The sequence below is a fragment of the Pogona vitticeps genome, chromosome 4, assembly GCF_051106095.1.
Source record: "Pogona vitticeps strain Pit_001003342236 chromosome 4, PviZW2.1, whole genome shotgun sequence".
In the NCBI taxonomy this organism is placed as follows: Eukaryota; Metazoa; Chordata; class Lepidosauria; order Squamata; family Agamidae; genus Pogona; species Pogona vitticeps.
Window position 1 is genome coordinate 160,506,897 of NC_135786.1, and position 16,657 is coordinate 160,523,553.

General features: G+C 40.2%; 1 protein-coding gene across 4 annotated transcripts in view; it reads right to left on the bottom strand.

Moving 5' to 3' along the window:
* Window positions 1–7,109: 7,109 nt before the first annotated feature.
* Window positions 7,110–16,657, bottom strand: part of SLC35B3 (solute carrier family 35 member B3) — a 30,185-nt gene continuing 20,637 nt past the window's right edge. For 3 of the 4 annotated variants that reach the window (XM_020797111.3, XM_078393427.1, XM_078393428.1), the window contains 4 exons: window positions 14,002–14,094; window positions 12,904–13,015; window positions 9,662–9,731; window positions 7,110–8,270 (listed from right to left, as the gene is read on the bottom strand). In XM_020797111.3, the coding sequence (XP_020652770.2) occupies window positions 8,120–8,270; window positions 9,662–9,731; window positions 12,904–13,015; window positions 14,002–14,094 (426 nt within the window). In that variant the 3' untranslated portion in view covers window positions 7,110–8,119. Of the gene's footprint in view, window positions 8,271–9,661; window positions 9,732–11,612; window positions 11,743–12,903; window positions 13,016–14,001; window positions 14,095–16,657 lie in introns of those variants that run through there. The other variant, XM_072998604.2, reaches the window with a different exon arrangement.

Sequence of the window (16,657 nt, forward strand, 5' to 3'; positions counted from 1 at the left end):
ACCAGGAACTACAATGAGAGGAAAAGAAAGGGGGAAGAAATAAAGAGGGGTGGGTGCAGGGGGTGGGGTGGGGGAGAGAGAGAGAGAGAGAGAGAGAGAGAGAGAGAGAGAGAGAGAGAGAGAGAGAGAGAGAGAGAGAGAGAGCAGGGTGTTTAACATTCAGAATTTGTCCACAGCCGATAATTTATTGGAACTCATCTGTAACAAGGCCTGGCACTGATTTATAAGTTGATTTGAAAAATAAATAAAAGTGATAGAAACCTGCATTCGGTTTTAATGATAGACTGTTGCAGCGTGAAAAGTAAGGATATGAGACATTGCAAGGAAATTAGATATTATGCCCTCAAGACAACTGCAGCTACCAGCCCATTAATTGTTAGATATTTATTATTAAAAATTTCTTTTCATGACTGACTGCAGAATATTTGCGCTGTTAAAGTTGTTGAGTTCTGACATGAATGAAGTGCATGGAACTCATTCTCCCCCTCTCCTCCCCCCCTTTTTTTGGTCTCTGTGCTGGCGGTGTGGGCTTGACAACAAGGCAACTGGCATGAAAAAAAGATGGCAAACCCGTAGAGTGCAAACATGGGGGGGGGGGGGAATGGGGAGAACAAATGCTGCTCCCAAATGACTTTCCCATAGACTACCTCTAAGGCTGTGTTTGTGCAAAATTCCCCTTTCCATCAGGCAGTTTTGTGCAGCAGAACATATCGGCCTTGGGTGAGCAGCTCTGAAGTCTAAAGCAGTGGTTACCAACCTGTTTTGAGTCCTGACCCCCTCTTTATAACAGCCAAGTAATCTGTGACCCCCTTCCACATTTGCATAAAAAGGCATTTTTAATGGGTAAAGTCATCCTTTCTCAGAAAGTAAAGGCGTGTTTCTCATACACATATACGAGGTATACTGTTGTTAATATCTGGCTTTAGAAGGTCAAGGAAGAAATTATTTAGCAAAGGTTACTACACATATAAGACAACTTGCACCTCCCCCCCCGAAACAGTTTACAAGCCCCTTGATGGTCAGAACCCCCAGATTGGGAAACACTGGTCTAAAGGTTACTTGTCCATCTCTAAAGCCACACCACCCCTAAAAATGAGCAAGGAGTTTAAAATAAATAAACAAATAAAAACAGCATGTTTTGGAGTTATTTGTTTTTGAGGCCTTTAAAAGGAGATTGGACAGATTCCTGGAAGAAAAGTCCACTGCAGGTTACAAGCCATAACGGGGATGTATAATCTTCAGGCTTAAAAGGAAGGTACCTCAAAACGCCAGATGCAGGGGAGGGGGATCAGGAGACAGGAAGCTGGACTAGATGGGCCCTTGGCCTGATCCAGCAGGGCTCTTCTTATGTTCTTAGGTTCTTATGATGAGGCTGGGGGATATTAGCATCCCATTTTATTGCAAGGTGACAAGCCTTCTAGGTTGAGGAATGACCTTGGCTGTGGGGTTTTCTTTTCTTTTCTTTTTTTTTGAGGCGAGGTGGGGAGATTCAAAGAAAAACAGCTTCAGTGGGTCACATGAAGCCGTAGGCCTGTATTTTACCCATTCCGTACATAAGTGGATTATGCCTGCTGTGTGTATACATAGCATAGGCATCCTTCAGTCTCGAGAGACCATGGTAACGTGCTCTGTATCGAGGAGTGTCCTCTCCAGAGCATGAAGCCTAGGTAAAGTAATATGGAGGATAGGCTGTTACCCAAGCAGCAGATCCCCCTTCTCCACGTTGCTGAAATGGTCCAATGGAAAGGCAAGAGCCAATACAACTGGTTCCAGCAACATCGCAAGAGTTGGCAGAACGACATGAACTGCCTTCGGGACTCCAGCTCTGGATTTTGCTGTAGGTTAACTCTTGAAGCCTCTTCCATCAGTGGATATAGCCACAAGGCAGTGGAATTTTGAAATCAGAGTTTTTCTTCTCCTAGGTGGGCTGCCTTCCATTGCTGACGAGCCCCACCTACCCCATATTTGAAAGAATGCATCTGTAAACACACAAGTCGAAAGCACTGTTGCGGTTGTAGCTTCCAAATGTACCACTTGCTGTTCTCCATGAAGTAAGTTTGCCATTTCTTCAGACACCGCATGAGAGTAGCAAAAATTTTGCTGCCCCGACTCATATTGCTCCTTTTGCTAGTGCACCCCAACAGACACGCTAGTGCTCTGAAATTATGTTGTTGAAAAGCGCCTGATTCTCCAGTCTGAAAAATCTGCAATTCAAATATACTACACAACTTAAATAGTTTTGGACATGTTGTTTTTATTTATTTGGGCCATCCCACCATATCTTTCTATGAGTTTTGCTGTTCTGTGTCTATGTTTAGTGCAGAAAAAATATGCTGGGCTTGAGCATATCAGGGATGGGGAATCTATGGCTTTCCCGTTATTGTTGGACTACAGCTCTCAGCATTCCCGGTCATTGGCCATGCTAGTTATGGCTTAGGAGAGTCTATTTAGAAGGCTATAGGTTACCCTCACTTCCTCTGTTGGCCTACATATCACAGTCTCATCATGGTGAGTGAGTGACCACTGGAGATGGGGGCATTCATATATGAATACCCCCCACAGGTGGAGATAACGATGGTCCAGCCCCATGGGGTCGGATGGTCCACTCACCAATGCGCTAATGCCACAGGGTCCGTGCTTTCATCCTATCACGCTGGAGATTGAGATCACCGAGCCACTCCTGGCAGGAGGCGGGACGACAAGTCTCTCTGCCAAGTCGATGAGTGGCTTGGCGATCACAATCTCTGGTGTGATAGGATGGGAGCAAGTGGACCGTCCAACCCTGTGGGGCCAGACCCTCGTTATCTTCACCCGTGCGGGGTATTTGTATACAAATACCCCCATCTCTAGTGGCCACTCCTGACTTCGCCATAGGATTAGATGACTCAAATTTTCTGATCTGTTTCTCCAAGGCTAAGATTCCATGAAATGGAAAATGATTCCAAGCTTACTTAACATATTTAGAATAGTCTTTCTTAATTTGTTGATAATTTGGTGCACAGCACAATGTTTCAATGCTGAACGTCAAGTTATATTGTTCCATACCTTTCCCATTTTCAGGGGGGAGTGCTGAGGAGAGCTCTAACATGCATTATGTCTAAGGCCACTAGCCAAAGAGGAAAAGTTCTGGGTTGGGTAATATTTTTAGTGGATCACTGAAAAACATTACAAACAGGGCAATCTTACGAGTTCCACACAGCCCATCAGGCAACAATGGTGTAAAATTTGGAGTGGGCTCCAAGCCATGCTTTTATTTGCAAAGAGAAGTGATACAGCAGGTTGCTATGTTTGTTAGCTTTGTCTCATGTGGAATCTGCAAACTCTGTCCTACCTTGTAGGCAGTCTGTGGGTGTTGTATCTGGCCAGAGGCTGGAACTACTTGCTTTAGTGTCAAATGTTATGCCTCGCTATGTTTTTAACTTTGTAATGATCCAATAAAAGGATTATCCAACCCTGAACTATGGCCAGTGTCCTCTTGCTAGCCACACCAAAATTCATCCATTGAGTCAATGGGATTGACATAAGCATTTAATTATTATTCAACAAGGGGCTCACTGGGTCTACTTTTTCTTGAAAGAGGCAACAGGGTGCTAACCAATGTTTCTATGGATGGATCGCATGACTTTTTTTTTCTACTAGCCAGAGTCAGTTAGTTTTGCATATAACCTACATCTGCACATGAATGTCTCCTGGTTTAGATTCAAATCTGTGGGCTTACATAAGATGCTGGGGTCTCTCTGGATTTCTGAATCCTTTCCTAGGTCCTTATTTAGGCTCTCTGTTACATCAATCACCTTAGTCAATAGGAGTGTATAGCAGAAGCCTGCTGACTTGGCAGATTAAAAAGTGACTTATATACTATACTCTTGTATGTTAGATAAAAATAGGAGTGCACTACACTTTCGTTGCAGCTACACTCCTACTGCAAGGATCACTACCTGAGACACATCAAACACCTTACCAAAACAGCGGTTTATCATGTTTTTAAGGTTAAGAATGATTATAAGAAGTTTGCAGCTTAGAATATAACAGTATCTTGTTTTATCTGGTCAGGCAGTTATGAGCTTGCAAGGTATAAAACAGGGATAGAACCACATGTGTTTTGGCTACAATCTCAGTCAGCCCAAGGCAGAATGTCCAATGATTAGGGATAATGGACATTGTAGTCTAGAACATCTGGAAGACACTATCATTGTTACTCCAGGTATAAGAGAAGCAATGCACTGGAAGTTTTTAGCTACAGTACATATGTGCTTTTATGTGAACATATTAGCAAATGTTTTGGCTAGATGTTGTGAGAACCTCCAAAACAGAGAGATCACACAGGAACTAATTTATTCAGGACAGGTACAAGAAAATCATGCTTTTCCAGAAGAAGCCCAGATCTTGGAGTCTTGCCTTCTCTTCCCCAAGGGACTGTTATGTTTCCATTTGCTAAGGAAACTCTAAATACAGGTTGTATATTGAAGACCTTGTTTCCTCTGGCCTTCCCCCCCCTATATTTAGGACTTTTATTTTCAATCTTAGCTGTCATTCCCTGATTGGCCTAGTACTAGAAGCATACCATATCTCATGAAAAGAGAAGACTCCCTGGAAAAGACCCTGATGTTGGGAAAATGTGAAGGCAAGAGAAGATGGGGACGACAGAGGATGAGATGGCTGGACAGTGTCATCTAAGCTACCAACATGATTTTGACCAAACTCTGGGAGGCAGCAGAATACAGGAGGGGCTGGTGTACTCTGGTCCATGGGGTTATGAAGAGTCAGACACGACTTAATGACTAAACAACAGAAGCACACCTACACAGGTGTAAAATTTGCATTCCTAAACTGTGTTTTCTATCCCATGTGAAGGGTGGATAATTTAAAATGGGCAAATAATGTCAGGCCTTTGTGAAGAAGATTCAGGCCTTTGCATCTGCCCCTCCGTCAAATATGCCTTACCACATACAAGGACGAATGAAGAAAGCATGTCCCAAGAATAATGGAGGTAATGGATGGGCTGCCAGCTCTTCCTGCTGTGGCAATTTTGAGAGGATGATGTGTTATACACCACCCTATTTGCTGTTGTGATGAGCTTTAGACATCTCCCATTATTTATTGCACAAGGCTCAGAAAATAGTAGAGGTCACCCAAATCAGATGAAAGGGGCAAATGGGAGGAAGAGTGTCTCTCTATGTGCACACGAGAGAACAAGAGAGTGGGAGACAAACAAACAAACAAACAAACAAACAAACAAACAAACCAAAACCGCAGGTAGTTTAAATAATAGATTTAAACAGACAAAGGATAAAAATGGTAATGCATCTTTAAAATCATATAGGACTTTTTTTTTGCTACTTTCTCTTTTTGAGGACAGGGTTGCTAAAAAGACTAAACATATACATCTATTCCCATGGAGATCACCCTCAATCAGGCAGGGAACTTTTATAATCTTTCCAAGTGGGAAAACTGATAAAATGACATTTAATCTTGATTTTGCTTTTTAAAGAGAGAACTATGCGTGTATTTATTTTTGCAGCATGACAGCAACTCCTGAAATATATATTTGCAGCTGTTTTATGTCTAGAGCTTAGAAAAGTTCCTTTTCTTCAGACTATAATATGACTGTGCTGCCTGAGTTGTGGAAGCTGTAGTTCCTGCTCCCCCCCCCCAACCCTTATAAGCTTTGTTTATGTCAGCCAAACAAATATGCACTTGCTATCACATTGGTAATAATGAAAAAGTGTAGCATGTTTGTAGTGCATTGGAGCTAGAGTTAGAAAAGAAATGTTGGTTTTATTTTCATCTGCACAAATATCCACTCCATACCTTTGAAGACTGGCAATGCAACAAAGTGCATCTAAGTTTTAGAATGTGCTCATTTGTGAAGGATGTGGTGCAATTCAGAGGAAGATAGGAACACAAAACAATGCACCAGTTTCAAAAATGGCATTAAGTAAAAATACACATATTTTTAAAAAGCACAAATGAAAAAATATCTGAAGAGGAGACAATAGGAATGTTTGGTTTACATTCTTAATAGAGATTTTGAGTCCAAAAATGATTGCAAGTACAGTTATGAGTTATTCTATACCTAAAAATTCAGTGAAAAAATTATCATCACCTTACCAGTTCTGTATTCCTGAGTGCATTATAGTAATACCTATATGTATATGCAACCAAGAAATTAGTACAAGACTGTGACTAGGAGGACAGCAATGAAGGGACCAGAAAATTCATCAAGTGTAAGAATGTGTCACTGGACACCAAGATCAAGATCATCCACACTCTTGTATTCCTGATCATCATCATGTATGGGGGTGTAGAAGCTGGACAGACAAGAAAGCTGATCGGAAAAGAACTGATTTGTTTGAAATGTGATGCTAGAGGAGAGCTTTGCAGATATCCTGGACTGCCAGAAAGGTGAACAAGTGGATCCAGTATCAAATCAAGCCTGAACTATCTATCTCTAGAGGCAAACATGTTGAAGTGGAGGCTGTCCTACTTTTGGCACCATATGATAAGGCAGAACTCTCTGGAAAAAACAATGAGGCAGCAAAAGGTGGAAGGCAATAGGAAAAGAGGAAGACCAAATATGAGATGGGCTGACTTCTTAAAGGAAGCCACAGGTTTGAGTCTGTAGGAGCTGAACACAGCTGTTGAGGACAGGACATTTTGGAGACTGCTGATTCACAGTGTCACCCTAAGTCAGAGGTGAAGTGAGGCATATGACGACAACAACATGTAACAAATCATGCAACATAAAATAATTGCAGAACGATTTATATTTTGTGCCTGCAGAAGCAAAAACTGCTGATAGGAGCAACATTCAGCATTCTGAAAATATCCACCTTCATTTAAAAAAAATGTAATTCCCTGCTCATGAGGCTAGAAAGACAGGCTGGACATATACGTAAGCAATCTAGTGTTCTTCAGAGCAGGACATGAACCAAGTAGCAGACTGTTGTTGTTTAGTTGTTAAGTCGTGTCCAACTCTTCGTGACCCCATGGACCAGAGCACACCACTTCCAGGCCCTCCTGTAAGTAGCACATACACACTGGTATTCACTGCATAACTGCCTATAGTTCGCCATGATTTAGATATGAATAGGTAAAACAGTCAAATATATACACATGGGCACAATTTATTCAGATTTTAGAATCCAGCTTTTCATGGCACGAAACTGTAGTATTTGGTTTAAAGTGCACAGTACAGAGAGCTCACTGAATGAGCTGTTTCCCAAGTTAAGTACAATATGAAAAAAACAGTGCAAAACAATCTATTGTCCACTCCTTGTATGCATTTTCAACTTGGTCTCTTTTTGTTTCCTTTGAATATAGGGAAGTAGCAAGGAATCATCTATTTGGGGGTGAAATGAGTTGCCTGGCCCATTAAGCTCTTTTGGATACTTGCTAACAACTTGTAAGGGACAATGAATCAATATGTGAAAGATAATTCTTTAAAATTCAGTAAATTGTGGGAAATAAAATGCATAGACAGAAGACTCCTTCTTTACAACTGATATCAAAGCCCTTGACTTTTAGATAATAGTACTTCTTTTTAGCCAAAAGAAAACTTCAGTGCTAATATAATGTGAAGAAGACTTTTAAAAACTTGATATATGTTATTTTTATTTTAAAAAAGAGTTATGGTGTAATGATCTCAACCTTGCAGGTTTAAACTGTTTCCTCAATTAGGTTTTGATTAGTTTCTATTAGGTTTCAGCATATAACATTTAAATAAACTGATCCCAACCATAAAACACAAAGATCTACTGATTTCAACAGCAGGAGCAGCATCTTTGATTCAATTAAAATGCCCACATTAAATCACACACGAGCCCTCTCCCAAATGCCTCTGTTGGAGTGAGGATTTCAACAGCCCTCCCAAGAATGAACATCCCTAGGAGCCCAGGGTCAAACAGCAGTATTCATGTTAAGCACCTCTTAGGAGACCCAAACAGTCCAAGGAAAGGCTATCACAGATATATTCACAGACGCCATCCACAAGCAGATAAATGCCCTCAACTCCTTTGGTTGCAGTTTCATTCCCTTTGGAAAATGATTCAGCTGGAGAATATTGCAATAAAATAACAAAAAGAAACAGTCTTGTGTAATACACGGCACAAGCCACTGTCTACACGGTTTGAGACAACGTCCTTGTCTTTCTTTCTTCAGCAGATTTATTCCAGAGCCTGCGCAGTGAAGGCAATTTGATTTTATCCATATTTTTGCTGTAAACATTAAGAAATATACCAAGGACAACTAATAAGCCAGACCACACATACCTAATATGGAAAGAAAGAGAAACATTCCATTAACAACAGCATAGACTTGGATGTTAAGCATCTTGTGGAAAGGAAAATTGTAAGTTTAGAACAGATAAGGGAGCAATTCTGATTAACAGGGTGGATATACACTATTTATCTTTCTACTACATCCGGAAATCACTATTACAAAATCAGCTGGCTTGATGATGGAGTGGGAGCCAGGTGTTGGAAGTTTGATTCTCTTCTGTGTTCCCCAGAGCCGGCATACATAGCATTGGGCAAATTGTACAGTTCCAGATTGCCACCAGAAGGAGGGACTGGAAAACCAGTCAACTGGAATGCCAATTGGTCACTCAGGCCAAGTCAGAATTTGAAAGAATTCTAAAGACATCTGGCTTCAGAAACATGCAAAATGTGTCACTGTATGAAAGCCGTTTCAAAATTACTCCTGAGAGCAGATGTAAAATTTCCAATGTACTGTAACAATAGCTATTTATTCATGGACTGCTAGGCACATGCACACATAGAAAGAGATGCATTGGTCATAGAATGGATAGACAACACAAAAAACAGCTATTTTCAAAGTTATCCTGATTTTGAACTGAAATAAGAAGCAAAATACCAACAATCTACTATTAACCAGTTTTTTTTTAAAAGCAGGGTCTTCTTACCTTTTGTTATGTACTGTCACACTGCTTCCAATTTATGGTGACCCTTAAAATTTTCCAGATGTATGAGATGTTCAAGGTGTGGTTTTCCATTGCTACCCTTCAGTGAGTTTCCACTGCTAAACAGGGATTTGAACTCAGGTCTCCTCAATTATAATCCAATACTCTATCCAAAACATCACATTGCCTCTCAACTTTTATCTTACAAGTGGGCCATAATTTGTCAATTCCATGGCTAACTTTATATTAAGAAAGTTTTGTGAACAGCTTTGAAAAAAGCCATTATTAAAACTATATAAATAAACTATCTGAATTATTCATAAGCTGCTTTGGCTCCCTACATAGGGAGAAAGATGGCAAGAAAAAATAGATATATAAAATAAAATACTGTATTTTTCCATGTAGAAAACAACACTTTTTCCTAAAATAAAAGTGAGGGTCATTTCATACGGAGGGGGGGGGGGGGATTAAAGTGTTTTGATCCATGCTTTCCCCCATCCACTTTTTGCAAAGAAAGTGGATGGAGAAAGCACACCCTTCACTTTCTTTGCAAAAAGCAGCTTTTTGCAAAGAAAGTGGAGGGGGAAAGCAGAAATCAAAGCGCTTCCTCCTCCACTTTCTTGCAAATAAAGAAATTTTGGGTTAGAAAAGTGGGGGGTGTTTTATACACAGAAAAAAAAACCAAATACACTAAATATTATATTATATTAACAGTTATGTAGACATGTGAGTCATACTTACTGGAATGTGAATGGCTTTGAGAAAAACAGAAATGAGAGTACAATTGTCATTGCTTTTCTTCCTGTTGTTACTGAAGAAAAAAAAAGCATTAAACATTTCACTCTAGCCCAACTAAGATACATCTTTTAATGCACTGGCATAGAAGTGCCATGCAAACAAAGAGAGACAATTTCACATCTTGCTCCTATTTAGCTGCAACAGATTAACTGACTTGGTGACCCGCAAGACAGATAAAGTAAGGGTGCAATCAGACGGCTAGAAAGATGTGCATCCAATCATACTGGAAAGGGACACTTTGGAGAGAGTGATCTCCCTTAAAGTGATGTTTCTGTCTGCTGGGCAACTGTTCCTCAACCTCAAAAGTAGTAGCCCTACAGATGAACCAAAAAGGTTCAGCTTGGGCACAGGGTTTGGCTGGAGTTCAATTCCTTGTAAGTTGTGTGATTGTGGGGAAACAGATTGCATTGAACTGCTCCATAAGTGGTCCAAAATGCAGTCTATTTTCCTGTGTGATCTCACCCTGGTGGCGCTGCAGGCTAAACCGCAGAAGCCTCTGTGCTGCAGGGTCAGAAGACCAAGCAGTCGTAAGATCGAATCCACGCGACGGAGTGAGCTCCCGTCGCTTGTCCCAGCTCCCGCCAACCTAGCAGTTCGAAAGCATGCAAATGCAAGTAGATAAATAGGGACCACCTCGGTGGGAAGGTAACAGCGTTCCGTGTCTAAGTCGCACTGGCCATGTGACCACGGAAGATTGTCTTCGGACAAAACGCTGGCTCTATGGCTTGGAAACGGGGATGAGCACCGCCCCCTAGAGTCGAACACGACTGGACAAAAATTGTCAAGGGGAACCTTTACCTTTACCTTTACCTAAGTCTCAATAAAATGTAAAGATTTTAGTTAACACAACAATTAACTTGTCATGTTGCTTTACACCTGTAGAACTGTAAAGATGTAACAATGATTGAATAAAAAGTGTCCAAAGAATCATAGCAAAGTTATCCTAGCAGTAACTTTTCTAGTATTCAGCAGACTACAGACAGATGCAATATGGAACACTATTCCATATTACTACATGTCAAAAAACAAGACAGACAGAAAATCTGCTTAATCCAGAGCTGTAGCCAATGTTGGTAGAAAGCTCTATTGGCAGGCTTCTGCAGATAGCATGATACCTGCAATGCATGAAAATGCTTGTCCTGGCAGTTTCAATGCTATCAGTATGTGGCTGGTAAAAAGGCAGAAGGAAGACAGGAAGAACATAACCAGAAACATTGCAGAAGAGAACCTGCATGTTCATGTAGGAGGCTTTGGGTTATTCGCTGTTTTGGTTCCAACATTTGATTGTAACAGGGTATAAGTAAACAAACAAACAAAAAAGAAGCACATGAAATATACTTTGCTTATATAAGAGCAAGAGTGGCTTTCGCCACATGGGCAGTATTATAAACTGAATGAATGAATGAATAAGTTTCATTTGCTACTCAAGTAGGTTGTTCTTACACCACATTCAATATCTCATAAACCTACTATTTTCTTGTGATACGCAATTTAATTAATTAGCAGAAGCCATTTAATTGGTCACTTATGAATAGCTGTTCTAAAAAATAAAGCAGGATGCTGGCCGAACACTCTAGCTCCCGTCCACAGTAACCTCCTCAACCCTGGCACCTTCAGGCATTTGCACAATGAGGCAGACTTCGCAGGGCGACTGACTATGCATGGTGGAATTTCCCTTCAGGCACAGCAATGTCAGCAAATTATGTTGTTCAGGCTGCCTGTCAGTCTTCTGCTTTAGCAGAAGATTTTGTAGTTATGAAGCCTTTTATAGGACCTCTTATCAGCCTTTCGCCACACCGTATATCTGTCTCATTCTGCCACAATCCCTTGCAATGAAATAATAGGCAGCGGTAACATAGAACTTCTCCTCCCCAATGGACAGCCAAAGCACTTCTTTTATGAATGTGTTAAATATTTTATTCCCATTTGAAAAATGAAACATGAAAGCACAAGGAGGCAACGTGATTTGTCCAAGGTCATCCAGGTGTTTGTTGCCAGAAGTAAAATTAAAACCTAGACTTCAACTGTAAAGAAGAAAAGTCATCAATTTATTATTCTTTCTTCAAAGATTAATAATTTTTTTTAGTTTAAATGCATATATGCAGAGGAAAATTAAGCTGTCAATGGGTCAGGCTAATTCCACAGGGCCACTTTAGCTGCTGGGCGTGATGGGAAATGTTAAGACTGCTGCAATTGTAATGGCCATGGCAGCTTTCACTAGACAAATAAAGCAATAACATACAGCATGGCTCTCACTCATCTTTTAAACCTCTAGACTGAAGCAGGGCAGATGCTGGCACTTAGGTATAGCCTTCACCTGGCACTTCAGAAGTTATCTGCCACATGCGTTCCCCTTTTAGCCTTGCTCACATACCCCACTACAAGGCTAAAGAAAAAGGCCTTGTAGTAGCTACAGTTTCTTTATATGCAGATCTCAGAATGTCTGGAAATCTTGAGAGAAATATTTAATGCATTTTTCACTGAACTACAAAGCACACAGTGGAAGATCCATTTCCTCTTCAGTGCAATGCTAGTGGCTACGTGGACTGCTGTGGATGGACGGCTCTCCTTCCATTCCTTATGTGTAAAAAGGGAATTTAATGGAGATGAAATAATCTAACCTTCCCAAAGAGAAATGAAGTGTGGGGAGACTGAAGTACATGTACATTTTAATGTACAAAGGCCAGTCCACAAATTCTGTTTGACTAATATATCCTGGATCCTTCTACAAGGTTGGACAAAGTGTGACTGCTCAGGTAAGTTGGACAACTCCCAGCATTCCTCACTATGCTAGCTAATTCTAGTGGGAGTCACGGTCTAACAATATCCACATGACCACAAGGTTAAGGATAGAATTTTTTTCAGGGTTTTTTCAAGATGTCGATGCTGAGACTATTTGATTTATATAATTGCAAATAAACTCTCTGTCTAGCAACTCAGATGTAAGCCCCATTAATTTCAATGACTCTCAGGGAGATTTCTTTGTCTTGAGGTTGGAGAGAAAAGAGAACACTGGGTCAAAACAAAGTCTACGTGTTTCTAAGGCACAGAGTCCCTTACTCCAGGAATTTAAAAAAAATTGTCCTGAACAAAAGGACAGGAGCCAGAGAAGAACTAATGTACATGCTCTACCCAACAGCGAGCTTTTATTAAATTCTACTAATAAAATATGAACTATTTAATACCTGTTACAGCTAAAAGAGCCCCGAAGATTTTAATCAAAGCCAATACAAAAGAGATTCCAAAATAGCCAGTCAAGGAGAACAAGAAGGCGTAACCATATGTTTGAACTGGATGCTGCAGGAACAACAAGAATAGCAACAACAAATTATTAGGAAAAGGAAAAACAAAATTGAGGTGCTGCAGAGTGAAATAAATATCTTCAATCCATTGCTGAAATTAAAAATTGCTTTAAGCATTCAAATCTTTTACTTAATTCTGACTGTATAATTTGAAAAAGCAACAATGAAATTATAAAAACCTACTTTTATACCAAAATGAGAGAGAAAAGAATAAAAAGTAGAAATTGATGAGGTTGGGTATATGTAACAGTTTTCAAGCTTAAATAAACAGTATTACACTATGGTCCTATGTTTCCACACTCAGCTGTTAGTCCCTATTAGAATTAGATGACTTTAAATGGCTTTTGAAACATATACATGTTGCTTATAGGATTCCAAACTTAATTAATGAATCATACAATTTACTTTTATTATTTTGAATATATCTATTGTACTAGTCCCTGTAAACAGGTAAAAGCTATTAATACAGTTTAGTCCACAGTAATAAAAAGTACAGTGGTGCCTCGCATCCCGATGTTAATTGGTGCGGCAAAAATCGCCGCTAACCGAAAACATTGCTATGCGATTTAAAAAACCCCATTGAAATGCATTGAAACCCCTTCAATGCGTTCCAATGGGGGAAAAACTTACCTTTAAGCGAAAATCCTCCATACGGTAGCCATTTTCGCTAACCGGTAAGCGAGGAATCCGTCCCAAAAAAGAGCGGGTGGTGATTTTTTCCCGGCGGCCATTTTGGAACTGCCGATCAGCTGTTGGAAAAAATCGCTATGCGAAAATCGGTAAGCGAGACAGCTTACTGATCATCGCAAAGCAATTTTTTACCATTCAAAACATAGTTATGCGATTGCTTTTGCGATCGCAAAAACTTAATCACTATCCGGATTTGTTGTTAAATGGGACGCTCATTAAGCGAGGCACCACTGTAATAAAAAACCATACAGATGATCCCCTTTAATGCCAGACTGACAGAAATGCACTTACCTTTGAACAAAATGTTACTGCAGGAGTTAAGCCGTTAGTGCATGTCAGTCCCAATAAAATGTACAGAAAACCTATTGAATAGGAATACAAAACCTGGAATAGTTACAAAAACAAGTTATTTAAACTTGCAATAGCCTACAAAAAACTGTAACTGTGTACTTTGTGATTCTGCAACTAGATTTCTTTGCTGATAAAGTCTCTTTTGAAAGTTACATTTCTCAACCAAAAGACAGGTAAACTCACACAGTAAAATGACACATTTGTCTTTGAGTGACTAAGGAAGGATAGGACAACACTAGCAGCAGGAAGTGAGCTAGTTTGTCTGGGAACATCCAGGCTTGATTATAACAATATACAGTGGACCCTCGACTTACAGACGGCTCGACTTACAGACTTTTCGAGTTACAGACTTCTCTGGCCGCAAAATTTAGATTCGACTTGCAGCCGGAGAATCGACTTACAGACCAGGAAACAGCCAAAATTGAACAAAAATAGAATAAAAACTGCCAGTTATGGGATTAATCGGTTTTCAATGCATTGTAGGTCAATGGAGATTCGACCTACAGACTTTTTGACTTGCAGCCACCCTTCCAATATGGATTAATTCCGTAAGTAGAGGGTCCACTGTAATCAAGTTTGACCATTCACATGGAAATAGCTCTTGCCAATATCATGAAGTAGCTTAACAAGTGAGCTACAGTACTTTAAGATATTGGCAAATTAATCACTTCTCCTGCTCAGTAGATGGCAGGGGAAGTGAAAAAAAATTTTTTTAACTGTGTATACATATTTGTTGATGCCTGTATCAGTTGTTTTTTAAAAAATTAAAAATATTTTCTCTTAAAGGGCCAGTTGAGAAACTGCCCGCAGATGAAGCCACTGCTGTAGATTTTGTTGGAATATGGCAAGATCCAACATTCTACCCATTATGGGTTAATGTGCTTAAAGACCTCAACTGCCCCTTTTTTTCAGTGAGCGGATTAATTGTTTTTGTCTCTCTCTCAAACCCACACTTCACTGGTGCCTACTGAGTGAGTGAGGCAGAGACCGTGTGTGCTTGCCTAAGTTTGTGGGCGTTGCCTGAGCTGCTGCCGCCCTACTTGCTTTTACTGTTTGGTATGTTTTGTCATGTAGCTTTAGTAGTTTTATTGTTTTCTTAGGATGTCCTGTTTACCTTTTCCTAAGAGAATTAGATAAAGATTATTACTTAACTTTTGCCTCAGTGTCTCAAATTTCCCCCCTCAGCTTTGACTGTGGGTGGGTTCTCAAACAGCCCCTTAAGGTGAGGCAAAGAAAATATTTTTTATAACTGATTCAACGCAAAGATGTCATTTGATCAATGTCTTTAAGAGTACAGAAGCCCACCCCTCCGAGCAGTAGGCTAAACAGCCCGTGAAGCAGCAGGCCAAACAGCCAGTCAGGCTCCAAATTAAAACAGCAATTGATTCCCAAAAGATGGCCTTCTGTTGACTGATCTGCCATTTCATGCAGCCAAAGTACATCATGCTAGTTACATTGTTATCCTGTAAATATAGACAATGTTTGCTTGAGTTTTGCATCCTGATTGTCAATCCACAAAAGTTATATGTTTGTTTATTATACCCCTTTAGTGCCATGCATTATTCTGGGCGGCTCACAGAAATTGAAAACATGTAATAATATTGTACTAAATGAGCGGTTCAAACACAACAGAAACTTCAAGAGGCATACAATGAAGAATAAAACATGGAATGTGAGGGAAATAAACAACTACCAGACAGGAGAAAGAAACAAACAAGCAAACACATGCATCAAGCAGGGTAGCCATAAAAAAAAGCCTCTGTAGAGCGGTGTTTTAAAGTGCCTTTTAAATGTGAAGTGAAAAGTGAAAGTATTTTAGTCCATATTCTTATTTACACGTTAGAGCAGGGATCCCCACCGACGAATGTGCCACGCCCACCCACGAGTTTAGGGGGTGCCCCCCTGTACACGGACCTCACCCCCCCCAACCAGTCCATGGTTTCAAAAAGGTCGGGGACCACTGTGTTAAAGCACAAGGTCAAGTGCATCACATTTTGAATTCACATATTTACATCGAATTCACAAGGTCTCCATTACTGCATAAAACCCAAATTGTTTCACAAAAGGACTGCAAGTTTGATTGGAGAGGGGTGCGAAGTCATTTCATTCTTTCCCTGCATGTTGCTATAACAATACACCACCCTTAGATTGCTGTTCTTCCCAGTGAGGCAATCTGCTTGCCCATATGTATAATTTTGATTAGGCAAACAGCATAGAGAAAAAGTTTAAATCACGGCTTCCTCATGGGTTGCTCTGCTTAGTCTTCACTGCCACATGCCAAAGGAGCAGCTTAGTCTGCAAGGCTTCCTATTTGTTCTACTGCATTGCTAGAATAACCCAATGGTGGCATTCTTCTCTCTGATAATATGCAGCAGAGCACAATGATGCCAATGAAGTTTTAAGTCTGAATTGATAGTATAATTGTTGGTTGTAAAATACATCTTTCACTGATGAATTTTCATAAAGTTGCTGCTTGTGGTTGCATGTTTCTAATGAAAAAGTTTCATTTCTCTTGCCATTCTCTTAGGCTATGGCAGCAAACTATATCAGACAAGAAAAGTCCAGTTTTAGGTATCATAGCCGTAAGCACAGTAAC